This window comes from Balaenoptera acutorostrata, chromosome 17 (genome assembly GCF_949987535.1).
Source record: "Balaenoptera acutorostrata chromosome 17, mBalAcu1.1, whole genome shotgun sequence".
NCBI lineage: Eukaryota > Metazoa > Chordata > Mammalia > Artiodactyla > Balaenopteridae > Balaenoptera > Balaenoptera acutorostrata.
The window spans coordinates 517654-541931 of NC_080080.1; the positions used below are offsets into that span (position 1 = coordinate 517654).

General features: G+C 66.4%; 3 protein-coding genes across 16 annotated transcripts in view; 1 reads left to right on the forward strand and 2 right to left on the reverse strand.

The window, feature by feature from the left end:
- Positions 1–25: 25 nt before the first annotated feature.
- Positions 26–20555, forward strand: BOP1 (BOP1 ribosomal biogenesis factor). The gene is made up of 16 exons (XM_057531845.1): positions 26–195; positions 1666–1863; positions 7373–7453; positions 17666–17820; positions 17924–18041; positions 18120–18221; positions 18304–18516; positions 18590–18751; positions 18836–18916; positions 18990–19059; positions 19138–19270; positions 19349–19529; positions 19611–19899; positions 19973–20057; positions 20138–20245; positions 20323–20555. The coding sequence occupies exons 1-16, from the start codon at positions 103–105 to the stop codon at positions 20474–20476; spliced, it is 2223 nt and encodes a 740-aa protein (XP_057387828.1). The 5' UTR covers positions 26–102; the 3' UTR covers positions 20477–20555.
- SCX (scleraxis bHLH transcription factor) lies at positions 14135–16135 on the reverse strand. Its single transcript, XM_057531880.1, has 2 exons — positions 15412–16135; positions 14135–14483 (listed from the first exon to the last, which is right to left on the reverse strand). The coding sequence occupies exons 1-2, from the start codon at positions 15982–15984 to the stop codon at positions 14445–14447; spliced, it is 612 nt and encodes a 203-aa protein (XP_057387863.1). The 5' UTR covers positions 15985–16135; the 3' UTR covers positions 14135–14444.
- Positions 20556–20647: 92 nt separating the features above from the next.
- MROH1 (maestro heat like repeat family member 1) overlaps positions 20648–24278 on the reverse strand; it is a 66674-nt gene continuing 63043 nt past the window's right edge. For 9 of the 14 annotated variants that reach the window (XM_057531821.1, XM_057531823.1, XM_057531824.1 and 6 more), the window contains 9 exons: positions 23550–23687; positions 23069–23183; positions 22514–22756; positions 22232–22420; positions 21900–22055; positions 21687–21821; positions 21504–21606; positions 21369–21434; positions 20648–20923 (listed from right to left, as the gene is read on the reverse strand). In XM_057531821.1, the coding sequence (XP_057387804.1) occupies positions 20838–20923; positions 21369–21434; positions 21504–21606; positions 21687–21821; positions 21900–22055; positions 22232–22420; positions 22514–22756; positions 23069–23183; positions 23550–23687 (1231 nt within the window). In that variant the 3' untranslated portion in view covers positions 20648–20837. Of the gene's footprint in view, positions 20924–21368; positions 21435–21503; positions 21607–21686; positions 21822–21899; positions 22056–22213; positions 22440–22513; positions 22757–23068; positions 23184–23549; positions 23688–24278 lie in introns of those variants that run through there. The other 5 variants (XM_057531826.1, XM_057531825.1, XM_057531828.1 and 2 more) reach the window with 4 other exon arrangements.

Consider the following 24278-nt stretch of genomic DNA (forward strand, 5'->3'; position numbering starts at 1 on the left):
CAGGGCCGCCCCGCGCCCTCTGACCCTGCGGGCCCCGCCCCCAGGCCCACGCGGTCGTGTCGCTGCCGGAAGTGGCGGCGCGGGTCGGGGCTGGCCTGGAGCATGGCGGGCACGCGGGGCGTGGGGCGCGAGGCGGCGGCGGCGAGGGCGCTGCAGGGGAAGCGGCCGCCGGAGCCGGAGCTGGAGCCGGAGGAGGTGACCGCGGGCTGCGCGAGCGGGACGGGGAGGTGCATCTGGGCCGCACGTGGCGGCTCCTCGGCCGCCGGCCCCGGGGAGCCAGGCCGGGGAAAGCGGGGAGGAGGGTCGCCTGTCCTCTGCTAGCGGTGGCCTTGTGGGGGCGTCCTGGGCAGGGAGTACCCTCTGCGCGAGGGGTAGCCTGTGTGGGGCTGGGCTGTTCTGCGGTTGGAAGAACGTCTGGGCCGGAGAGAGCTAGGAAGGAGGGCTGGCATCCTGTGCGACAGCCTCCCTAGCCCTTTGAATTGTGCTTCCTGCGTTAAAGGGGTTTGAGCGTGCAGTAACTACTTGCCTGTTGATACGTTACTAATACGTCGCATACATTGTAAAAGAGGGTACGAGAATAGTAAGGCAGTGCCTGCTGCACTGGATGCATCGTTTCAACTGGACTTATGGCCACTCCTGCTTTCCAGCTGGACCCCACCTGGGTTGTGGGGTGTCATCAAATCTCCGTGGTAGAAAGCCGCTGAAGGCTTGTACAGTCGCGCCTCTCTGAGCCGGGACTCCACGTTCCTGGGTTGTCAGGCTGCGCGCTCAATTTGCGACAAGTCCTCTTGGCTCTGTACCCATCAGCAGCCATTTGTGCTTGTGCCCAAATCATTTATGCCATTTTCATTTGCTGTTTTAATTGTGTGGCTTACTAAGTGTTGGAGTAGTTAGTGGGTGTCAGAGTCGTTTCTGTGGAAGCTGAGTTGAGTGCTGCCAAGAAATTGGTGAGTGCAGGCTGTCCAATTAGGTGAGAGACTTGTTAACAATTGAGAAGCAGGGAATTCTCCATTCAAATAAATGCTTGTTAGAAGTCTGCACGTTCTTGTTCCACTTCTAAAAGGTCCACACAGTGTGCACTGCGTCCTGTAGACTTAGGGACCGGGTAGTGTCTGGTCAGCAGAGCTCTGCTCGGAGGAAGCTCTGGTCCTACCCCTTGAGGGGGTGAATGGAAACACTTGCTTTTAAGTAAAGCTTGTGCAGTTTTTATGTCTTTTCAACCAACCTTTACAATTTACTGATCAATTGTCGGTCCCAATCTGGTTGGATACAGAGTCTTCTGCTTCAGGTGGGAAAAGCCCCTCAGGTTGTGGTCCTCTGCCTGCCCCAGACCCCGCCCTAGTGCCCTCATAGCTCTGGGGCTGTGAGTGCCAGGGTGGGGTGTGGAGGATAGGGGGCCGGTGTGGGTGATGTGATGGGAACTGAGCTCCTTGAAAAGTCCTTCCCTTGTGAGATGCTAGGAGTTGAATGTCTCTTCCGAGGGCACGCGGCCTGCTGGCGGAGGTGGGTGGTGAGCGAGGCCTGGGTCGGGTGGGTGGTTCTGGTGGAGGTGGAGGCTTGTGGCCTGAGGGCTGTAGCCTTGGAGGCTGGCCACACAGAGCTGTGGGTCAGCGCACGGTGCCTGGTGGGTGGGCTGTGGGCTCATTGACGCCGTGCTTCTTTTAGCCTTCTCTCCTCGGCGCTCCTGCTCCCAGCCTCGGGCCTGGCAGCGATCCTGGCCTCTCCGACAGCGAGGAGAGTGTGTTCTCAGGCCTGGAAGATTCCGGCAGTGACAGTAGTGAGGCCGACACTGCGGCTGAGGAGGAGGATGGGGCCAGCGGCGCTGAGCAGCACAGCAGGACGGAGAAGACCCCCGGGCAGCAGGTGGGTAAGCAAGGAGCCTCCTGGTGGGCTCTCCCCCTGGATGACCATGGCCAGGAAAGTGCCTGCCAGGCATCGGGCTCTCTGGGGGCAGTGCTTTCTCCCGTTCCTTGGGAACCCCAAGGCCCTCGTCCCTCCTCCGGTGCAGCGGGGCGGGGGAGCGGGGTGGGTGTTGCCGCTGGGGGCTGGGTAGGGCGCTTACGTGGAGCTGAGGTGCTCTGAGCTCTAGGGCACCAGTTTTCAAGCACAGTCATGTGCTCTGTTCACAGGAACCCCAAAAATCTACCTGCCTGGGCCCCCCCCACCCCAGTGATTCTCATGTCACTTCTCTTGAGGCTCAGGCCACTTTGCTAGACTCAGCTGTAGGCTGGGTTTCCTAGGGGCAAAGCCCAAGGTGGGATTTGTTTGCAGGGGCCTGCCTGGGGGGAGCTGGTGGCCCCGCACTTACGGGAGCGAGTGGAGCTCCATCCACCTGGCCTGGTTCTGGGGGGGGGGGGGCGCAGGAGCCAGCTGGCCGCCGCGTCAGGCTTTGCCGTCCTGCCTGTTGCTGTGACAATGGGGAAAGGCAAACCCCGCTCTTAAGTGAGGAAAATGACAGAAACGCTTAATTTAGCTAAAGCACAACACTGGTTGTTCAGACCATCCTAAAAACGCTCTTGTAACTATTTATACTTTCAATGGCCGTGGTGTTCTGGAGGTTAGGACCGTGATGGAAACCAAAAGCCGCACTTATTTGATCTGTTTCCTAGGAAGAAAAGATTTTAAATCAGATTTAAACCCTCACCCATTCAAGTTTTAGTTGTAGCGCTGGTGCACAAAGAGAAGATGGTCCACAGACTGCCTTGCCCGTGGTTTGTGGGCTTACGGGCAGATATTTTTCTCCTTTTTAACTTTTTTTTTTTTAAGATTCATTATCTATTTATTTATTTAGTTAGTTAGTTATTTTATTTTTGGCTGCATCGGGTCTTAGTTGCGGCACACGGGCTCTTTCGTTGTGGCGCACAGGCTTCTCTCTAGTTGTGCCGTGCGGGTTTTCTCTCTCTAGTTGTGGCGCGTGGGCTCCAGAGCACTGGGCTCTGTAGTTTGCAGCACGTGGGCTTAGTTGCCCCGCAGCACGTGGGATCTTAGTTCCCTGACCGGGGATCGGACCTGCGTCCCCTTCATTGCAAGGCGGATTCTTTACCACTGGACCACCAGGGAAGTCCCTTAACTTTTTAAATTTACAAAATATTCCCTCCTTGACAAAAAGTTAAATCTTAGATCAACACTGTTCAGTAAAGGACGTTTCCATTCGCTGCCTTCACTCTCCTTGGTGAGCACAGTTCATGGTTAAATTATCTTCCTGGATCTTTTCCTCTTCTTTTAAAATTAAGGATCCACATGCTTAAGTTTTTTCCTTTAGAATAGGATTTTTATCCTCTTTTATAAACAAAATTTTAGGAATGATTTTTAAAAGTTAAATAACTTTTTTTAATAAAAAGAATTTTTAGTTGAAATTCTCTAGGGGAGGTACTGCATACAGGCATCTCGAGGCTGACCACCTGTGCCCCGCGAGCCGCTGGGCTCATGCTGCTCCGCGGAGGTACCTGTGCCGCCGTCCTGGGTCTGCTGTCGGCCGGCTCAGCGGGTGCCGAGCTGCAGCTCAGGAGAGACTCCACGCCCACCCTCTCCAGAGGGCGGGGAGCCGTCCTCGCCCCTGGCCCTTGGCCCTCCGGGGTGCCCTCTGAACCCTCTGTCTGAGGAAGTCGGCCCAGGCCACCTGGGTGGGGGCGTCCTCAGAGGGGGTGAGGCGGCCTGTGGCTCTGCACCCTCCCCAGGTGTCCCCCACTGGCAGCCAGGCCCTCGGTCCCTCCCTTCCGTGCTCCGCTGGGCTCCGCTGGGCTCCGCTCCCCGTGCGTGTGCGGGCTCTTAGGGCCCATCCGCATCTCCTGTGGGTCGTCCTGGAGCCCTGCCAGCTTCCCCGGAACCTGCTTGGCCTGGGCACTCACGTCTCTGGCTTCTTCGTGCTTTAGCTGAGGGGTGTTGGAGTATTTTCTTCTAAAGCGGGGACCTCAGTACGGCTTGGAATTCGTCCAGACCAAGAGAGGGAATTGAAGAGGTGGGTGTACTCCTGACTCCTGGTGGAAATGCCCCGATCTCCCCTTTTCTTCCACCCATTCCTCCAAAGCCATCCACCGCTCCGCCTGGTGGAGCCGGCGATTCTCCACGTCTTCTGTTCACAAACAGGCCAGTCAGTGCTTCCTGCGTGTTCTCCTGTCTCCCCCCGAGCCTGGCCACACGAGGCACCCAGGAGTGGCCCCCCGTGACAGCCCCGTCATGCTGTGCATCGGGGCCCCCCGAGTCAGCCTGTTCCTCTCATCCTGCGGCTACTGCAGGGCTTTCCTACCACGCTGGGGGTTCCGCTAGTTCAGGGCCCTCTCGAGGGTCTGCCGACCCGCCTTCACCTGCCGCAGCCCGTGGGTGGTCCCGTGTCACACCAGGAAGCCCTGCGAGCAAGCTGGAGAGGAGCCCCGGGCCCCGCTCGCGCTCCCCCACTGGCCGCCCACACCCCTCCTGTTTCCACCCTCAGGTGGTGGCTCCTGCCGCCGGGCACCCCAGTCACCCAGGGCCTCTTGCTTCCCTGTGTCCCCCCAGTAGCACTTGGTGTGGTGCTTTTGGGCGGGCTTTTCCGGTCCCATAGGTCTCGCGTCGCTGGGCCTCCCCTTGATTTCTCACCTTGAGTGGATTTAGGTGCTGACGGCCATTTCTTCCTTTTTTTGCTTGCTTAGATCCGTTTTTTTCCTGCTTGTCCTGTTTGGTTTGGTCCTTTCTCATTTGTGTGGGTTTTCCCGTATTTTGTTTTCTTATTCTTTTGTACAGAAGTTCCCATCTTCACTAGTTCAATCTGCTGGCCACGTTCAAGAATGTTAACAAAAGACCTAGGAGCGATGCCTAATGTGCAACCAGCATCTCCCAGATAACTTAAGAGTCCTGCCTGTACCGTCTGTGCACGGAGCTTACCGCAAACCCTTGGGCAGGAGGAGCCCATCTGGGTCTCAGCTCAGCTCTGGGGAGTGGTGGGCAGGGCCGCCAGGAGACCGGTGGTGGCTGTGAGTCCCAGGCCTGTGCACTGTGGGGTCTGGGCGTTGGCTCCTGGGGAGGGAGCGGGCCCACTCAGTGGAGGCCACCTCAGGCAGGACGTGCCCGGGCCTGTCCCAGAGAGCCCCAGCCGTGGCCCAGCGTCAGACACTCTTATTTCTGGGGATCAGAGTTCAGGGCAGGTGGGTGGTGTCGCATCTGGGGTGACATGATCAGTGGGTTTGGGAGATCCCACAGCCCCCCTCAGCTGTGAAGCACATCAGCTTCTCCTGTACCCTCCCCAGGTTTCTGGTATGTTCTGCCCTCGGAGGGTGGTCCCTCGGATCACACCCCGTGTTCTGGGGTTTACTCACACGTCTGGGTGGGGTGACCTGAGTGGCTGGCTCTCACTGGGCAGCTCACCTCTGCCTGCCTGTGCCCTCTCTCGGGACTCGGGGCTCCAAGAGCAAGCCGTGCAGCAGCAGCCTGGCTGTGGGGCTGCTGGTCAGGATGCGAGGCTGCAGCCCCTCCCAGGAGAGGCCCGTCCTGCCTCCCTCGGTCCCCTGGTCTGGGACATTTGCCTACAGAACCCCACTTCCCTCTGGTCCTGCCTGTGGGCCCCCAGCCGTCCACACGGGCACGTTTGGGAGCCCGCAGCACGTGGTGTTGAGCCCGTCTTGGGGTGGGTGCTGGTGGCTCTGGGCAGCCCCTCGCCAGCTGATGCCTGTGCCTGAGGGTGTCGGGCGCCGGCGCTGGGCCGCGTGAGAAAGAGGAGAGAGAGGGCGGCGCCGTGCGAGTTCTGCCTTTTTTCCGGTGGCCACTGCCCAGCTACAGTGCCTCTAAACTTTGAAGGGGCGGGGTTTGTTAGGTCCTCCTGGTCCCAGGAGCTGGGCCACGCCCCGCATCACGGCAGCCCCCTGGTGGCCACCGCCTGCCTTGCCGCGTCACCTCTGGAGGGAGGATGTGGCTTCAGAGCCCTGGTGCGGTGAGGGAGGGCACTCCTTGCCGGCGTCCAGCTCTTTTGCCCAGGAACTCACAGCCCCGCTGCTGGGTGTCCCCTCCCCTCGCTGAGGTCCCGCCTGTGTCTGGCTCCCCAGGCATCGCTGGGGCTGGCCAGGGCCCTGGGACGGTGGCCTGTCGTGCAGGTGGTGCGGGGCTCCCGGGGTCCGGTGCCTGGTGGGGGTCATCAGACTGGCTGGCGGTTGGCAGCCTTGGAGCACCATGGCCTGCACTGCCGACCCTGCTTCAACCAGTGGCCCGTCAGCCACGGGCTGGCATCAGGGGGCTGTTGAGAGACTTGCAAGTGGCCTGGACTGGGGTCCTGCCAGCCCAGGGCCTGGGGCAGGTGTGTCTGCTGGTTGCTGCCATGGGTGAGGACGGCAGGAAAGGTTTGGGCCCCAGGCTGGCCCTCTGCGCCCCCCGCTTGCCCCTGCCCCCAGGCAGTGCTGACCCACTTTCAGCGGGCAGGGCTCCCGCAGCGCACAGCTCGGGGAGCAAGGGGTGGGAGACACGTGGAAACCGAATCTCGCCTTTTCCTGGCCTGGAAAAAAAGTTACTCTCCCACCCTCCTTACACCGAGGGAAAAACAGGCGGGAGGGAGAGCTGCCTTGCGGGCCTTTGGCTCTTGCCCGGGCAGGGGGAGCGGGGCTCTGGGCGGGGCGCCCGTGCTTGGGGTGGGGGGCCCCTGCTACACTTTACTGCCTCTGGAGCCGGGGGGGAGAGGCGGGCTGTTCTCCGCATCAATCCCAGTTCCGGTACACCAGGTCCCCCCGCCCCGCAAGGGGAGAATCCGGTGTCCGGGCTGGGGTGTGAATGCCCAGTGGCGCCACTCACTGGCCCGGTGGGCGGGCTCAGCCTGGGGGCGGGGCCTCCGGCATTCTGAGAGTGGGTGCCTCTCCGGGCCCTTGGCCAGCTGCGCTGAACGTGGCCTCCTCGGGGCAAGGGTCTTGCCCTAGGAGTGGGTCGGCTGTGGCCCCTCTGCCGGTGGCCAAGAGCGAGTACCACGGCCTTCCCCTCGGGGGACCAGCCCTCACCTGCGGCTGCTGAGGCACCTTGCCCCCTGACCCCAGGCTGGCTCTGGGCTCGGCTGGGCCTTTGGGCCAGGAGCCCGGCAGCCGTTTTTTTCATTAAGGAGTGCGGGGGTGGCTAAGTGCTCCTTTTCCAGGTGTCAGCCCCTCCCTGGGGTCCTCCCCCGGAGCTTGGACGTTACGATGGGTCCAGCCCTTGACAGAGGATGACCCTGGGTGGGACCCCCCTCCCTGAAAGGCCCACTTAGACCTGCGGTGTCCCCAGTCTTGTCCTGGCGCCGGGACCAGGTTGGAGCCGCTTAGAGACTGGGGTGTGGGAACCTAGGCCTCCGCGTTGGCAGGAGGGGGCGGGCGTCCTGGACCCGCGATCTGCCCCAGGCACAGGGCGTCAGTGTCCTGACATAACTGCTCTCCCCTTCCCTTCCCAGGCCGGGACCCCTTCCCCGAGGACGGAGGTGGCGAGCGTGCCGGACGAGGACGAGTACGTGGAGGACAGCTCTGACGAGGAGGTAGGGCTGGGGCCGTGGCCTGCTCGCTTGCAGGGTGGGCTGCACTGCCTGGGCAGAGGTGGGTCAGTCCACAGCGAGGCCTGAGTGGGCGTCCTGGCCTGGGGCCCCAGTCCCCGTCTGGAAGAGCGATTTCAGGGTGGGGGACATGTGACTGCAGGAGTGTGTGTCATCGCGGGGAGGGGAGGGCACTGGGCACCTCGCAGCCACCCCTGGGCCCTGAGGGGTGGGCGGCGGGGCTGGCAGGCACCGACAGGCCCGGGGAGGCTTCCCCGACACCAGCCGGCCTGGGCTGGTCTCCAGGGGTGAGGGTGCAGTGACAGGCCCCGCTGGCACCTGTGCTGGGCACTGAGGGCAGGAGACGGGCAGCCCTGGTTCTCTGCCCCTTTCCTCCCTGGCATCCTGGAGGCCTGGGCCGCTGGGGCCCTCAGTGAATCTGGTCGTCCTTCCCACATTTACGCTCTCAAGGGGAAAGCTTGCTGCCAGGCCAGGCGTGCTCGGTCTGGCCAGAGGCTGCCGTGGCTCAGCTGCCCGGAGCTGCCCATGGGTTCTGGGGGGCGCTGGGGCTGAGGAGCTCCCAGGTAGACGTGGCCGCGCTGCTCGCCCCGCCGCCGCCTCCCTGATGTGTCCTGGCCACTGGCCGGGGCTGCGGCCCCCATGCCCACTGCCCTGGCGTGAGCCCTCCGGGTGAGTGCCTCCTCGGGCTGGGGGGGCCTGCAGAGACAGCGGTCCCCGCCCCCCGGTGGCTCTTCCTGCCGCCTGCCAGGGGCTGTCCCCGGCTGGGGAGACACGCGCCCCCTCCCCTGCACAGCTTCCACCCCCATCCTCCGCTCTCTTGGCAGCGGCTGCAGGAGCCTTGGCTGCCCGCCCGATCCGGTCTCTGTGCGTTCAGAGAACAGAGACAAAACAAAATAAATTGGTTTCCTGGCCGGAGCAGCGGGCGTGCTCGGTGAAGGGGGGCCGGTGCAGCGCGGCTCCCGGCCTGTCTCCCCCCCTCCCAGGGGCTCTGGCTGTCGGCAGCCACATCCTGTCGGCTACTTTTTTATATTCGGTATTTTGAGAAATCGATGATGATTGTAAATGGAGTGCAGAGGCCGGGGGAGGGGCTTCGGCCCGCCCGCGGGGAGGCGCTCCTCCCAGCCCGGGCTGTGCTGGAGCCGCCGGGGTGGGGGCTGCTTCCTCCGGCGATGACTATCCCATATGTCGCCTGACTGACAGGGAGCCGTGCTTCTGCCAGCACAGCCGGCTGTGGCTCGAGGGGGCGGCAGAGCTCGGCTTTCAGGGACCAGGCTGGCCTGACAGATGCTCTCCTCCCTGAGAAGTGCTGCCCCCGCCCCCCCCCCCCGACACACACACACTTGTCGCCGCGTCTCTGTCGTCTGTGCAAAGCAGGGTGGGCTTCAGGGAAGAGGCTTGAGAGGTGGGGTGGCGAGCCATCCTGTCGGGGGCCCAAGGGGTGAGAGCACGCGAGGGGCACAGGAGCCTCCCCCACCCCGGGGCTGTGCCCTGGGTGGTTGGCACCTGGGAGGGGCCACCGTCCGCGAACACTTGGTCGCATCGTGTCGGGCAGCGCCTCCTCCACGCAGCGTCCTTGGAGGTGGCCAGTGGTGCCAGGACTCCACTCAGGCCTTGGCCAGCTTCCAGCAGTGGTGTCCTGACAAGGCGTGCTCCCGGGGGAGAACCTGCGGTGTGGCAGTGTCCAGCCTCCCCCTCCCCAGTCCCTGTCCTGCCCACCCCTCAGGCCTGGGCTTGAGGTCCCGGGGGGGGGGTTTAGGCCCTCTGACCGCTGGCCTCTGCCGGGCCTGGCTTTGGGGGACCCCCGCCCCAGGCACTGACTGGTGGGCGACGGTTCTCCTTCTCGGGAGACCTGGGTCCTGTTTCCGTACCTTGGCCTTCTCCGTACCTTCCCCCCAGCTCCCATCCCAGGCAGCAACAGGGCTGCAGCCCCTGGACGTGCTGCCAGGCCACGCGTGGCGGGGGTCCTGGCCACCGTGAGTGGGGGGAGCCCCTCTCCCACAAGTCCACTGCACCCCTCCCCCACAGACGTGATCTCATCCAGCTGCCGCCCCGGGAGGAGGGGCGGGGGCGGGGGGTGGGCGGCCTTCGCAGCAGCGGGGTTCCCCCACCCTGTCTCTGGCCTGGGAGAAGCTGGGAGAAGCTGAGGCCTTGGGCGGGTGGGGTGGGGTGGGGGCGGGGCTGCGAGCCCCGGGGTCCCGGCCCTGCAAGGGTGGGCGGGCGGCGGGCGCATCTGCGTCCGGGCTGCGGTCCTCTCAGCTCTCCCGCCAGGCGCCGCTAATGGCCTCCCGGCTACTGAGCGGCAGCCGCCTCCTCCGGGCCCCGCCCCCGGCCCCGGCCCCCGGCGCGGCCCTCGGCCCTCGGCGCTCGCTCGCTGCTGGCAGCGCAGCCGCGGCTCGGGTTTCGAGCTGTTGTGCAGAGCGTGCGTCTCGGCCTCGCGGGCCGCCGGCCTCCCTGGCGGGCCCCCATCCCCGCGGCCAGGCTCCGACAGCCCCTCGGGTCGCCCCGGCCGCCTGGCCTGGGAGGGGCCCGATGACACCGTGGCCCGTGGCCTCGCAGGTGGCCGTGGGGGGCGGTGGGTGCGGCGACTGTGACCTCAGGGCGCCCCTGGCTGCCTGTGCCAGGCACCACCTCTCAGCCAGGCCCGCTGCGTTTGGGTGTGTGGGGGGTGCCCTCCCGCCAGCGCCGCCCGCCCTGGGTCCACTTGTCACACTTGGGAGACAGGGTTCCCCGTGGGGAGGGCGGGGTGGGCGGCGGAGAGTGTTGGAGGGTAGCAGGGCCTGGGGGCTCAGGAGCTGTGCCGCGGCAGCAGCGGGTGATGGGGGGGCTCCTTCACAGCAGCACCCTGCCTTTCACTGGGGCACGTGGGAGGTAGAGGCCCTGGCCTGCCCTGTGCCCAGTGGAGCCAGTGTCCCAGGCAGCAGGAACCCAGGTGGACGGGCAGGCGGGTGGGAGGGAGGGTGCTGGGCCTGGGGCGGGGCGGGGGTGGGGTGGGTGTCGCCCTAGGGCTGGAGGTGTGGCGGTAGACCCCGGGCTGGCTGGGCAGGCTTGTGGGGCGCAAATTCTGTAGGAAAGGTGGTTGAGGGGCTGGCTGCTGAGCAGGGCCAGTACGTGTCCCGGCCCAGGCCGGGGCTGTCTTGCTGAGGACAGGGGTCAGGGGGTGGGGGGCTGGCCGTGTATGGGCAGGGGCTCGGGGCGAGTCCTCCCGAATGAGGTCTTGGAGGGGCTGGGGCTGGGATGTGAAGCAGCATAGTGGGCCTTTGGCACTTAGCAATGGGGTCCCAGGCCTGTGCCTACCTCCAGCATTCCCAGAGGAGTTTCTGGGAGCCCTTGCCTGCAGGGAGCCGAGATTCGGGTGTCCCACGTGGGAGTGCCCACTGGACCCTGGCCAACCCCAGGAGGGGGAGGGGCAGATGGGTGGGGGGTCTTGGGTATCTGAGGACCCAGGAGCAGGGGCAAGCAACCTCGGTGCTCTCTCCCCCTCCCCCATGGGCCCCTTGGCCGGGGAGTGGACTTGCTTCCCTCTACCCCAGCAGCCGTGGAGGTACTGGTCAGGGGTCAAGGAGTGGCCTTGGAGGGGCCCTGTGCCCACACAACGTCCGATGGCTCAGGGGTGGGTCGGGCCAGCAGCGCTTTTGTGAGGATGGCAACTGGAAGGGACAGTCTGATGGAGAAGGTTTGGGAAGGGGGTTCCGAGTTTCTCGCCCGCCCCACCCTGGCCTGCCTGGCTACAGCTGGTGGGCCCTGCTCCTGACCCCGAGCCCTGCCGGGATCCCCTCAGCTGGCTTTGGCCTTTGGGGCAGGAAGAGGCCGAGCGGGACCTGGCTTTCTCCCCTTGGGCCCATCGACCAGGACTCATCCTGCCAGCACCTTGTGTGGGTTCAGCTGCAGCAGGTGGCCTGGGGCACGTGGCCTGTCCTCCTCCCGCCATGGAGCGCAGGAGAGAGGAGGCTCAGGAAGGCGGGGGGCGGGGGGGGCTCCGTGTCGGGGGAGCTGAGGGAACACTGCCGGCATTGTAATCGGAGAGGGGCAAGGGGAAGAGAGAGCCCGAGCGAGGGCGGCTGACCCCGCGCTCCCCGGGGACAGGTGGGAGAGGCGAACGAGGAGAGAGTGAAGGATTCCAGAGGTGGGCCGGCTTCCTTTCTCTCAGACAGACACGGGAGGGAGGTGGGCAGCGGGCCAGCGCCGTACCTGCAGTTCCAATCTGCGGTCCTGACAGCTGCAGCCACTTTGGGGAGGGGGAGGGGAGGGGGGGTCTGCGAGAGCGGAAAAATCCCAGCCGACACATCAGCCGGTGGCCGCCTGTGTCCGGTGCAGCCTGGGGGGTGGGGGACCCCTGCCGCCCGAAGGCTCGTCCTTGGGGCATGGCGGCCCCCTGGGAGAGCGCAGGCTGGGGGCTGTCTGGGCCCTGGAGGGGTCGGCGGGCTCCCGCCCCCACGGGGTCACATGTGCTTCCTGGCAGCCCGCAGGTGCCGCGCAGGGTGGGGGCCGGCTGGCCTGCGGGCGCAGGCGGCCTGGCGATGGATCACGTGGTGCCGACAGCAGCTCGTTCCCCAGGCTGGGGACAGGGAGCTGACAGCCTGGCCCTGATGGCCATCAGAGCATTTCCAGCCCTGCTTGGCCCGCAGAGGCGGCTGCTGGCCCAGGGTGCGGGCTGGGCCCTCCTTTCGGGCCGCCTCTGTGGGGCACTGGCACATGGAGGCTCGGTGGAGGGCGAGGCTGGCGTCCTGGGGAGGAAGTGGGGTTTGTGGTGGACGGGGGCCCAGCGGCGGCCGTGAGTAGCCGAGTGGACTCCCGTGGGGCCGCAAGGGCTCGGGCCGGCCCGCCACCCCCAGTCTGGTTTGAATTTCTGGAGCGGTGGAGGGTGACGGCGTGCTCCTCCCCGCCCCCTCCCCTCCCTCTCCTGCTGGCTGGCGGGCCAGGCCCTCAGCCTCTGCTGCTACCGGTGCAGCTCAGGGAGCGACCGGGCCCACTGCCCGGGCCCGAGGCTGGCCAAGCTGCAGCCGCTGTCGGAGTCACAGGCCCAGCAGCCGAGGGCCTGGCCCGCGCACCCTGTGCCAGGACCTGCGGCCCCTGGGGACCGTCCCAACGGCCTGTCCTCTCCTACCGACTTGGCATCTCCGAGGCTCCCTCAGCCCCTTCCCCTCTCCTGCACCGGCTCCAAGGGTCCCTGACACCCATGCCCCTCCGGCCTCGCCCTGCCTGTCCCCCTCGCCCCGCACTCTTCTCTCAGGCCTTTGTGCAGGGCATGCGGCCCCCTGCCCCCTGCCCACTGCCGCCCATCGTCTTCGGGAGGATTTGTGAGGGAGGGTGCACTCCCACCCAGCCCAGGTATGGAGAGGTGAGGCCGGTGGGTGAGCGGCAGGTGGGCCACAGACCGTCCCCACAGAACTGCACTGGTGCCCCGGGGAGCAGGGGAGGCAGGCCGGAGACCCTGGGGGGCGTCCCTGCTTGCCCGCGTGCCCCTCCGCGGGTTGCGTTCTCGCAGTGTCCTCAGTGCCCCGGGGCGGAAGGGGTGCCTTTCTCATCCCCCAGGTGGACCCCCACGTTCCTCCTGGGTCCTGGCTCTCCAGGCAGACGGGCGGGGGTGACCAAGCGTGCCCTCTCCCCCCCTTCGGCCGGCCAGCTGTAGGCTCTTGCAGGATTAAGGAGAGGAAATTTGGGGTTGGGTTTCTCTCTGAGTGGAACCTGCCGTTGTGACTTTTTATCCTGTTATATTTCTATCAGATTGGACACAGCCCCCTTCTAGTCCTTAATGGCTCTGGCTTTGAGAATTTCCTCCAAAATTACACCATCGCTTCCGGTTTCTCGGTTTCCTGGAGCCCGTCTGTTCAGAGGAGGGGGCAGCTCTAGCCCTGCCCTGTTGGGGTGCCCACGTGGGCCTCGGCACCTGCCCTCTCCCGGGGTCCCTGAGCCTGCGCTGAGGGCTAGCAGGGCCCGGGGCCGGCACCTGGCGTTCTTGGCCATTCCCCGCCCACTGGCCGGAAGTCAGGCTGCTGGCCAGCCTGGGGGTGCTGGGGTGGCCTGCACAGAGCCGCCCCCGTCTCTCTTCTCTGCTGTGCCCGTGGAGCTCACGCCACTAGTCTATAATTGTCACCTGCAAGATTTTAATGGCCCGCCAGCTGTGCACAGCTCGGGGAGAGGCCTGAATTGCCCTCCTCATGGGCAGGTGGGGCCTTTGGGGGAGTTGGGTGGGCAGGGCTGGGGGCAGGGGTGGGCCCCAGGGGTACACACAGGCAGCTGCCACCTGGTCCTTGCCCTCAGGCCTGGGGACTCACTCTGCCAGACAGTGCTCCTCGCTTACCCTCCCCTACATGCCCACTTCGTGGGGCTCCGTGGGCAGAGGCTGAGGTGCCGAGGCCCTGAAGACTGACGAGCAAGTTGCATGCCGCAAGCACAGAGGACCCTTCAGGGCACCGGGACACCTGCCAGGCTCTCGGAGCGGGGGTGGGGCGAGACTGCTCCCAGGCCCGGGCTGCCTGTGTCCTGCTCTGTCCCTCGCTCTCCTCTCCCCTCACAGCTGGTCGTGGGTGCTGGGTGCGCTGGCCCTGAGCCCTGGAAAGTGGGGGGCTTTCCCCGAGAACTGGGTACCTTGGCCCACGGAGCGCTGAGGGGTGGGAGGGTGGGCTCGGGCTCCGGCTCAGGGTGGATTCTGAACTGCTGGAGAGGACAGTGCGTCCGTGTTTAGAAGATAATTGTTTTGTTTTTAATTATACAAAGTTTCCAGACTTTATATTATCATATCAAAGACACAAGATGCCAGCACATAGTGACCAGAAGAAAACCAGGTTGGGAGCCAGCACGGAAAGTTCCAGTGGGGCTGGGCAAGTGCTGGGCCAGCTCCGAGTCCCACCGCCTGTCTGTCCATCGGCCCCGCTCACAGCTGGGGCAGGGCTGGCCTGGGGGGTGCCCTCAGGGAGGCCTGTGCCCGAGTCAGGTCCATGGGGGCTCTCCGTGGATGGCCCAGCAGCATCCGCCTCTAACTCCGAATCGCCGTCTTTCTGTCTCGGTCCTTGCTCTGCAGAGGGGAGGGCAGTGTCAGGGCCCGCGCAGAGACCAGTGCCAGCCTGCACCTCTGGGCTTCCCCACTGGGTGCTGTCTCGGGTGGTGGGTGCTGAAAGCACCCCCCCCTTCCACGCTCAGCCCAGCTTCCCCAAGCGGCTTGGGGAGGAGGGTACGCTGCTGCACAGCCGAAATTGTAAAATTAAATTTCCCAGATGTTCAGGCCCCAGGAGCTCGCGCGTGCCGTCTGGAGAGGAAATGGGGATTGGGGAAAGCCGCGCCGTATTTTCTCCCTGCTCACCCTGCTTTTCCGGTGCCACCAAGCGCAGCAGGAGCTGTAAATCACAGCCAGCCAGCGTGGGGCCTCTCCTCCAGCCCCCAAGTCTCCTGCCAGCGGGTCCCACAGCTGCACTGGTGTCTGAGTGGGCAGCCCCAGGGGCAGGGGCCAGGGGAGGGCAGGTAGGTGCCCGGTAAGCCTTAGGCCAGTGGCAGAGCAAGTGGATCCCAGAGGGGTCTCCTTACTGCCCCACTGCCCCTGAGTCTCCTTCCCCTGGGGGCAGGGTGGGTGGCCAGAGTTGCTTGGTCCAACCCTGGTTTGGTCCCCTCGCTTCCAGTTGGTGCCAGCCCTGCCTTGGTCTCTTCCCCCATCTGGCCCTGGGTGGGCTTCTCTGGTCCCCGTGGGAGCCTGTGTCCAGGGGACTCGTGGGGAGAATGTCCAGGGAAGGCCCAGCCCCGCCTGCTCCAGCTGCGCCCTCCTCCTCGTGCTCCTCCCTCCCTGGGCTCGGGGCTGCGCGTGGGTTAACAGGTGCTGCTGGGGAGCTCTGCCTGCCTCTGGCCCCGCCCTCTCTGCCAGGCAGGTGTGGGTTGCACGGATGGTTTGGAGGTGGGGGGCGCCCCATCCTCCTCGCCTCCCTTTCTGGGGACGACCCGCGGCCAACACTCACCAACTTTCTCTGGTTGCTGAGGCAGAAGGTGCAGATCTGTTTGGGCTGCGCGTTCTCGCCGTCGCGGGCGGGGGGCGGGGGCGGCGGCGGCGGAGGGCTGCCCGAGCGCGCCGCGTGGAAGAAGGCGGGCCCCGAGTGGCAGGGTTGCCCGTCGCCGCAGGCCTCACCCACCAGCAACACGTTGCCCAGGTGCGAGATGTAGCTGGAGGCCAGGCGCAGGGTCTCGATCTTGGAGAGCTTGCGGTCGGCCGGCTCGGTGGGGATGAGCGTGCGCAGCGCCGTGAAGGCCGTGTTCACGCTGTTCGTCCGGTCCCGCTCGCGCGCGTTCGCCGTGTGCCGCTGTCGGGGCTCGCGGCCCGGCCGCCCCCCAGGCCCCGGGCCTCCGCCCCCCGCCCGCCGGCCCCCGGCCCGTCTCCGGGCGCCCTGGAGGCCGCAGCGCGCCGCGTGCACGCGGCAGGGCTTCTCGTCGGAGCCCGAACTCTCGCTGCCGCGGTCCTCGTCCTCCGACAGCGGGCTCACCTCGGGGTACAGGTAGCGGCCGGGCGGTGCCGAGCGCAGCATCGCGAAAGACATGGGGCCGGCGGCCGCCGTCAGCTCCGCCGCGCGCCGTGCATGCCGCCGCCGCCGCCGCCGCCCAGGCCAGGGGGGCGCGGGGTCTCAGGGCTCCCGCGGTGGCGGCTGCGGCGCCGCGCGCACGTGTGCGTCCCGGGCTGGAGCAGGGCCGCGGGCCGGGCCTTTATAGCCGAGGCGGCCCCTCCCCCGCGCCGACCCGCCCTCCTCCCCGCCTCCCAGCCCCTGGAGGCCGCTTGGAGCAGGGGCCCTCCGTCCCTCTGCCTTCTCGCGCCACGGTGAAGGGGCCTGGAGCATCTTGCTGTCTTTGGGGGATGCGGGGGAAGTGGGAGCCCCCTTCTGGGTGGTACCAGGGCTGTGCCGCCTCCTCTCCTCCCTCTTTGCGGGGGGCAGGAGGGTCAAGCAGGACCCATGACCCGGGCCTTCTCGCTTGGCATGACCAAGTTAACCCAGCTGCCCTGGCCTCAGCGCCTGGCCACACCCTGTCTGTCTCTCCCTCCCATGTACACTTGGGCCTTCTGTGCCCGGAGGAGGGGGCAGAGAACAGCTTTGAGGGGCTGGAGTTCAGCCCCAGCTCCCTCGGCCGCCCCCCCCCAGCTTTGTGCCTGGGGTCGCCTGATGACACAGCCTGTCTCTCCTGCACCTGCCCCCTCCTGGCATCAGTCTCCAGGTCTGGCCCAGGCTGTGTGTGCCCTCTTTACCGGCTCCTGCCTGCGCTCCTGCTCTGGAGAACCCCCCACCAGCACCCCGTTCCCCTACTGAGTGCTCCCGTGGGCCTTTTCTCTGGGCCACCGACCCCCCAACTCCAGTCTGTCCAATTCAGGGATGGCTGTGTAGACTTGGGGGTCACAGGAGAAGGAAGGGCATTCCTAGCAACGGCAGGGACACGAGGGCACACCTGGAGGATGGGCAAGCTGGGAGAACTAAAGTTGGCAGGTTGGGGGTTGGGGGCAGGTGCAGAGGGGCAGCTCCCAGAGGGTCCTGTCCTGCTGTAAGGGGGAGGGGTTCCCAGGCTCCCGGCCGTGCTGTCTCATCGGGGCCACTCCTCCCGTGGCTACTGTTGCAGGAAGCGGCCGCCTGGGCAGCAGTCTCCGTGCTGGGTGGAGGGAGGGTGGCGGCTGGCAGGGGCCTCGACCAGGAATGTGTGTCCAGGAATGTGGCTGCTCTGCCCGCTGAGGGTGGGGTGGGGGACGGGGCTGGGGGGCTGGGGAGTCCCTGAACGCTTGCAGGTCACAATGCGGTGGGTTCGGCCTCCCTTTGTAGTGGGTTGGTGGGGTCTTCCCTGAGTCCCTGCCCGTGGCTACCCGGTTTTGCCTAAGGCCCCCCGCCAGGGGAGGGAGCCCACGGGCGATGAGGTCACCCTTGCCTGTGGCTGCCCAGAGCCCTGGCCAAGGAATCCAGGGGGGAGGCTCTGGGGTTGGCACCACTTCAGTGGAAAATGTGAAGGTACAGCTCCGGCGCCTCTGAGGGTCAGGGGGGTGGTGGGGGACAGTGCTGGCCGCCCTGCCACGTCACACCCCAGGGAGAAGGCACGAGTCAGGGTGCCCGGGTGCTGCCCCTGGCTAGCCTTGAAGCCAGTCCCTTTGCTCTCACCTTTCCCCCTCGTCTGTATCTTTTGGGGGGCTTGGAGGGACGGGTGGGCACAGTGGGTGTCCAGTGCCGATACGCTGGCCTCCTGCCCCAGGACATCCGGAACACGGTGGGCAATGTGCCCTTGGAGTGGTACGATGACTTCCCCCACGTGGGCTACGACCTGGACGGCAGGCGCATCTATAAGCCCCTGCGCACCCCTGACGAGCTGGACCAGTTTCTGGACAAGATGGACAACCCTGACTACTGGTGCGGGCGTGGGGCGGGGACTGTGGGGTGGGACAGGGCCGGTGGGCTGGGGCGGGGCGGGGTGGGGCGGGGCGGGGCCTCGGCTCTGACGGGCAGCCCCTAGGCGTACGGTGCAGGACCGGATGACGGGGCACAGCGTGCAGCTGACAGATGAACAGGTGGCCCTGGTGCGGCGACTGCAGAGGGGCCAGTTTGGGGATGTGAGCTTCAACCCGTACGAGGTAAGGGGCAGCCGCTGGCCCCAGGGTCTGGGGGCACCTGCAGGGCCCGGGCCCACACCCCTCTGCTCGTCCCCCCAGCCGGCTGTGGACTTCTTCAGTGGGGACCTCATGATCCACCCGGTGACCAACCGGCCTGCTGACAAGCGCAGCTTTATCCCGTCCCTGGTGGAGAAGGAGAAGGTGGGTGCGGCCCCATCCTCCGGTCCGCCCCCGGCCACCCGCCCCCGCCCCCACCCCCACCCTGACCCTGCGGCCTCTGCAGGTCTCCCGCATGGTGCACGCCATTAAGATGGGCTGGATCCAGCCTCGCCGTCCTCGGGACTCCACCCCCAGCTTCTACGACCTGTGGGCCCAAGAGGACCCCGACGCGGTGCTGGGCCGCCACAAAATGCACGTGCCTGCACCCAAGCTGGCCCTGCCGGGCCACGCGGAGTCCTACAACCCACCTCCCGAGTACCTGCCCAGCGAGGAGGAGGTGAGCCTGGTGCAGGCTGGGGTCTGCCTGCCCCCGCCCGCCCCGCGCTCCGGGCTCACTCCTGCCTTCACAGCGCATGGCTTGGGAGCAGCGGGAGCCCGACGAGAGGAAGCGCAACTTCCTGCCGCGCCGGTTCCCGAGCCTGCGGGCTGTGCCCGCATACGGCCGCTTCATCCAGGAGCGCTTCGAGCGCTGCCTTGACCTCTACCTGTGCCCACGGCAGCGCAAGATGAGGGTGTGCGGGGGCTGGGGGGGGGTTCCTGGGCGGGGGCGGGGAGTGGGGGGTGGACGCAGCTGACCCCGCGTGCTCCTCTCCCAGGTGAACGTGGACCCTGAGGACCTCATCCCCAGACTGCCCCGGCCACGCGACCTGCAGCCTTTTCCCACGTGCCAGGCCCTGGTGAGCAGACAGGGCGGGGCGGCCGGGAGCACACAGCTCCGGGGCTCCGTCCCTCACTGCCCCTTCTCTGCAGGTCTACAGGGGCCACAGCGACCTCGTCCGCTGCCTCAGTGTCTCCCCGGGTGGCCAGTGGCTGGCATCAGGTGGGCCTCGGGTGGGGCAGCCCTGCCATGGGGGCTGGGCGGGGGGCCGGGTGCTGAGAGCCCATCCGCTGTGCCCAGGCTCAGACGATGGCTCGGTGCGGCTCTGGGAGGTGGCCTCCGCCCGCTGCGTGAGGACTGTGCCCGTGGGGGGCGTGGTGAAGAGTGTCGCCTGGAACCCCCGCCCTACCGTCTGCCTGGTGGCCGTGGCAGTGTGAGTATGAGGCCCGGGGTGCCCGGGCTGGTGGGGGCGGTCCTGTGCCTGGGGGCCTTCACCGGGCTCTGGCCGCAGGGAGGACGCAGTGCTGCTGCTGAACCCGGCCCTGGGGGACCGGCTGGTGGTGGGCAGCACGGACCAGCTGCTGAGCGCCTTCACCCCGCCCGCGGAGCCCGCTGCGCAGCCCGCCCACTGGCTGGAAGCCTCAGAGGAGGAGCGCCGGGGCGGCCTGCGGCTGCGCATCTGCCACGGCAAGGTGTGGGGGCTATGGGGGAGGGCGGGGCGGAGGGGCGGCGGGGCGGGGTGGGGCGGCTCAGCCCACCTCGCCTTCCTGCAGCCAGTGACACAGGTGACCTGGCACGGTCGTGGCGACTACATGGCCGTGGTGCTGGCCACCCCGGGCCACACCCAGGTGCTAATCCACCAGTTGAGCCGGCGCCGCAGCCAGAGCCCTTTCCGCCGCGGCCGCGGTCAGGTGCAGTGCGTGGCCTTCCACCCCGTGCGGCCCTTTCTGCTCGTGGCTTCCCAGCGCAGTGTCCGCCTCTACCACCTGCTGCGCCAGGAGCTCACCAAGAAGCTGACGCCGAACTGCAAGTGGGTGTCCAGCCTGGCAGTGCACCCGGCAGGTGAGGGGCCGCCCTGGTTGGGGGGGGGCAGGTGAGGGGGCCACCAGGTCCCTACCACCGCCTCTTCCCCCAGGCGACAACGTCATCTGTGGCAGCTACGACAGCAAGCTGGTGTGGTTTGACTTGGATCTCTCCACCAAGCCGTACAGAGTGCTGAGGTGAGGTGCTGGCAGGTGGCGGGCTGCTGCCTACTCGCTGCCCCCCCCGCCCCCCTCAACCTGGTCCCCCCCCCCCTCAGGCACCACAAGAAGGCTCTCCGGGCCGTGGCCTTCCACCCCCGGTACCCGCTCTTTGCATCTGGCTCCGACGACGGCAGTGTCATCGTCTGCCACGGGATGGTGTACAAGTGAGTGCCGGTGCCCGCCCACCCGCACCCCGTGGGGCCCGTGCTGCCCACGTCCTGAGCCTCTCCCTTCCTCACAGCGACCTGCTGCAGAACCCGCTGCTGGTGCCTGTGAAGGTGCTCAAGGGGCACACCCTGACCAAGGACCTGGGGGTGCTGGACGTGGCCTTCCACCCCACCCAGCCGTGGGTCTTCTCCGCCGGGGCTGACGGCACCCTCTGCCTCTTCACCTAGGTGGCCCTGCTTCCCGGGCGGGGCAGGTGGGGCTGGGCTGTGTGTGTGCTCAGGACACTCAATAGAGGCGTTTCTCCTGCTGGCGTGACCTTCTCTGAGTCAGGATGCCTAACGGGGGAGGGGGCCTGCTGACCTGCCCAGAAGGAGAGGCCACGGCATGGCGGCACCTGCTGAGCGGCAAATGGCTTTATTGGGAAGGGGGGGACAGCGACTTGCCCACCCTCGCGGCCCCAGCCCTCCCTTGCTGTGTGGGCCCGGGGGCTCCCCTCGGGTAGGGGGCTCCTTAGGGCCCCATCTCGGAGGTTTGGTTCGGGCCGGCGAGGCCGGTATTGCGTGTAGGGGCAGCAGTGCCACGGGAGCCTCAGGCGAACTTCACCAGGCGGCCCAGAGTCTCAGCAGCTTTCACGCGCACCGCGGGGGCCGGGTCCTTGAGCAGGAGCTGGAGCGCTGGGGGACAGGGAGCCGCTGCGGGGGGCTCCTCTGCGGCCCTCTGAGAACTAAAAGTCTGAGCCCGTGGTCCCGCCCACACCCCGCTAGCAGCTGCGGCTAAGGCTGAACCCCCCTTCCTTGGCGCGCTGAGCCTGGGGGCCAGGACCCCGAGGCTCACACCCCACCCTGTGCGTGGGGGCCGCCCGCCCACCGCCCTCCTAAGACAGGCCTCTGCCGGGAGGGCTCAGGAGCCAACGGAAAGATAGTTTTTCCTTTTTTAGTGTTTTTTAAGCTCTTTTGGAACAGTTAAGAAGTTTCCGTGAATTACTAGAGACGATGAGGTCACCAGTGACAGGGAAAAAATCCTTGAAATCCAGGAAAATCACTTAGTCCCCCCAGTGCCCACAGGGTCAGCGCGGCCCAGCGCGCCGTGGGGGGCGGGGCCCCCAGGACTGGGGCTCACCCGCCAGGAGCTGCTCCAGGTCCACCTGCGGCCAGTGCTCAGCCTCCACGTGCAGCACCAGGAACCCTGCGGGGGCGGGGCCGGGGTCAGGGTCCGCGTGGCGGGCAGCGGGAGGGGGGCCCAGGGCAGCCTCACCTGTGAGCATGGGGGCCGCAGCGCGGATGTCCTCCCAGCTGCTCTTGAAGTAGAACAGGCTGGTGCTCAGCAGGCGGCCCAGCAGGTCGGGGAAGTGGTGCATCTGCAAGAGGCCCTCAGTCTCAGGGCCCGCCCCGGCCCTGCCGCCCCGCCCCGGCCCGGCCCTGCCGCCCCGCCCCTCACCAGGTGCTTGCAGGTGGTGTTGAGGAACTCTCCGAAGTGCAGGCCCCGGCCCTCCTGCAGGTGCTTCTGGAAGATGGCTGCCAGCTCCTCACACTCCAGGTTGGGGCCGCACATGCGCAAGGCGAACCTGCAGGCCTGCAGGGCACAGGCTGAGCTCTGAGTCCCTGAGTGAGTGAGTCTGGCCCGGCCTGCCCATCCCCCCTGGCTACTCACAGCAGCCACTGGGGGCTGGGGGTCCTGCAGGTGCAGCAGCAGGGGCGCCAGCCCGCCAACAACCTGCTCCAGGAAGACATCCTCGCAGTCCCCCTGGCAGGCTTTGTTGAGGTGCCCGAAGAGGCGGATGGACGCAGAACGGAACTCCATCTTCTCCTGGGGCGGGGTGGTGGGCGGCAGGTGTCACCCCATGGGGCCCTCCCCAGAACTGCCCATCCGTCGACCCAGGGGCCCGGCCCCGAGGGTGCGGTGGTGACACGGCTCGCGGGGCTCGGAGAGGAAGGGGCAGGAGCCAGGCTGGCATGGCCAGGGGCAGGGCTGGCGGGGCCTACACTGTCGAAGAAGGGCCGGATGCGGATGGCAACGTGCAGCAGCACCGCGCGCAGGTCCCAGGCCTCCACCAGGTCCAGCAGCCTCGCGAGGCCCAGCATGGCCTCCAGGGCCACCAGGCTGTGCGGGTCATCACCGTCGTCCAGCCCACCGATCATGGCCGTCAGGAGTTGGGGGCCATGGGCCCGTACCTGGGGATGCCACACACACCTGTGTGCCCAGGTCATGCCGTGGAATGGCCCAGCCCCCCACCCTCCCGGTGCCATCTCCATGCCCATGCCCACCGCCTGCACCGCGTCCATCTGGGTCTCCTCACTGGCTGCAGCTCTGCTGTCTCTCTCCCGGGGACAGGGCCCCAGAGGGCCTGGCCAGCCCCTCACCTTATCCGGGGAGCCCGAGGCAATGTTGGCCAGGCCCCGGAGCACCAGCCTTCGCACACAGGCGCACGTGTCCTTCTGCCGTGCCAGCAGGTTGTCCAGCAGGGACTCCAGGAGCATCAGGTCGTTCACCATGTTGCTGCTAAGCAGCTGGGGGCAGAGGTGCTCTGACTACCGTTGCCCCACTAACCCCAGGCTCGCCCCGCCCCCTCCCCTCCACTGCACTGGGCAGCCCTCCCAGTCGCAGGTCACTCTGAGTGGGCGTGGCAAAGGCCAGCTGAGGCCTGTATGCCAAGCCTGGGCTCCTGGCCTCCCCGGAACTCCTGACCCAGCCCCACCCTGGCCCCCGCTGCCATGGCCTGGGGCAGGTTTCCCAGGGGGAGGCCTGAGCCTGCCTGTGGGGGAGGGCTCCCCGCTGCCCCGCCAGGCCCCTATGCGTGATCCAGAGCACGTGGCTCCTACCTCGGCCAGGAAGGCTGTGGAGCTGACCCTCTGGATCTCGTACACACTGCTCTGTGTGGCGAAGAGCGCCTTCATCATCAGGGGCAGCCGGGGGCCCGCGAACTTGGCCATGGCGCTGGGAAGGAGGCTACACTGGGCAGGGCTGGGGCCTCAGGCCTCCCCCGAGCACGTCCCACTCCCATGTGGGCCTGGGGGCACTTCTGCCTCCCAACCTGCACTGTCTGTGCCCTCCAGCCCGTGAGCCCCCCACCCAGCTGCCGGGCCCTGCACGCCCTCCCCTTCCAGATGCGCCCCTCCCAGCCCGCCGCGCCTGGAGACCACAGCTGCCTTCACGGCCTCTCCGCTGCCCCCACGCACCTGCTCCTCATGCCGGGCCCCTCCCAGGTGCCACTGGGGGCCCCCGGATGGTACCTGAACGGGACCTGGCCTGTTAGAGCCCAGCCAGCACCAGAGCTGGGGTGCGTGAGCCCGGCCTGCTCACCTGGCCAGCCGGGTGACCCCCTCCTCGTGCCCGGCCGAGGTCCTGAGCAGCTGCCAGCCCCCCTCCAGCTCCATGTGTTGCACCACATCATCGTTGCCGCCTCGGAGCAGCACGGCCTGCAGCGCATCCACTGCGGAGCTGCGGAGACACGGGTGCGGCTGTGGCTGGCAGGGCTCCCAGCTCCGCACCCCACACGCGCAGACACGCACGCGTGCATACACACACACACACACACACCCCTCCCTCTGTGCTGTTGGCAGACACGTCCCGGGGCTACCCAGCCTGCTCCCTACCAGCAACATCCTATGGGGCGCAGGCTCTGGGCTCTCCCCTCCCCCTCATCTGGGCACCACTGTGGACCCTCTGGTCTCAGGCAGACTGCTCCTGTCTCCCCAACCCCCAAGAGGGGCAGTTGGGGGCTCTGCAGGTAGTGTCCCCAAGGCCCTCTGGAGCAGGCAAGGCCCTCAGATTAATTTTAGGATAACAATCAGCTGCTCTTTACACCTGCCTTAAAGACCTTCATTTAATAAAAAAAAAAAAAAAAAAACATGAAAAAGAAAATGGAGAAAACCCTTCATAAAAATGAACTCAGAAGGCAAATCAGGGTCTGACTCCTGCCTGGGCCAGGCAGCTCTGTCTGCCACGCCCAGCTGGCCCTCTCTCCTGTAGGAGGGGCCCAAGGAGGCAGAAACCAGCTGGAATTGCGCGTCCGGCCTCCTCATTTGATGA

Bases quoted from the DNA above. Each gene is read 5' to 3' on its own strand.
- BOP1 (XM_057531845.1), top strand. From the start codon at position 103: ATGGCGGGCACGCGGGGCGTGGGGCGCGAGGCGGCGGCGGCGAGGGCG. The intron at 18,042-18,119 runs GTAAGGGGCAGC...TCGTCCCCCCAG, and splicing joins TGAGCTTCAACCCGTACGAG to CCGGCTGTGGACTTCTTCAG. The intron at 19,530-19,610 runs GTGTGGGGGCTA...GCCTTCCTGCAG, and splicing joins TGCGCATCTGCCACGGCAAG to CCAGTGACACAGGTGACCTG.
- SCX (XM_057531880.1), bottom strand. From the start codon at position 15,984: ATGTCTTTCGCGATGCTGCGCTCGGCACCGCCCGGCCGCTACCTGTAC. The intron at 14,484-15,411 runs GTGAGTGTTGGC...TCCCCTCTGCAG, and splicing joins TCAGCAACCAGAGAAAGTTG to AGCAAGGACCGAGACAGAAA.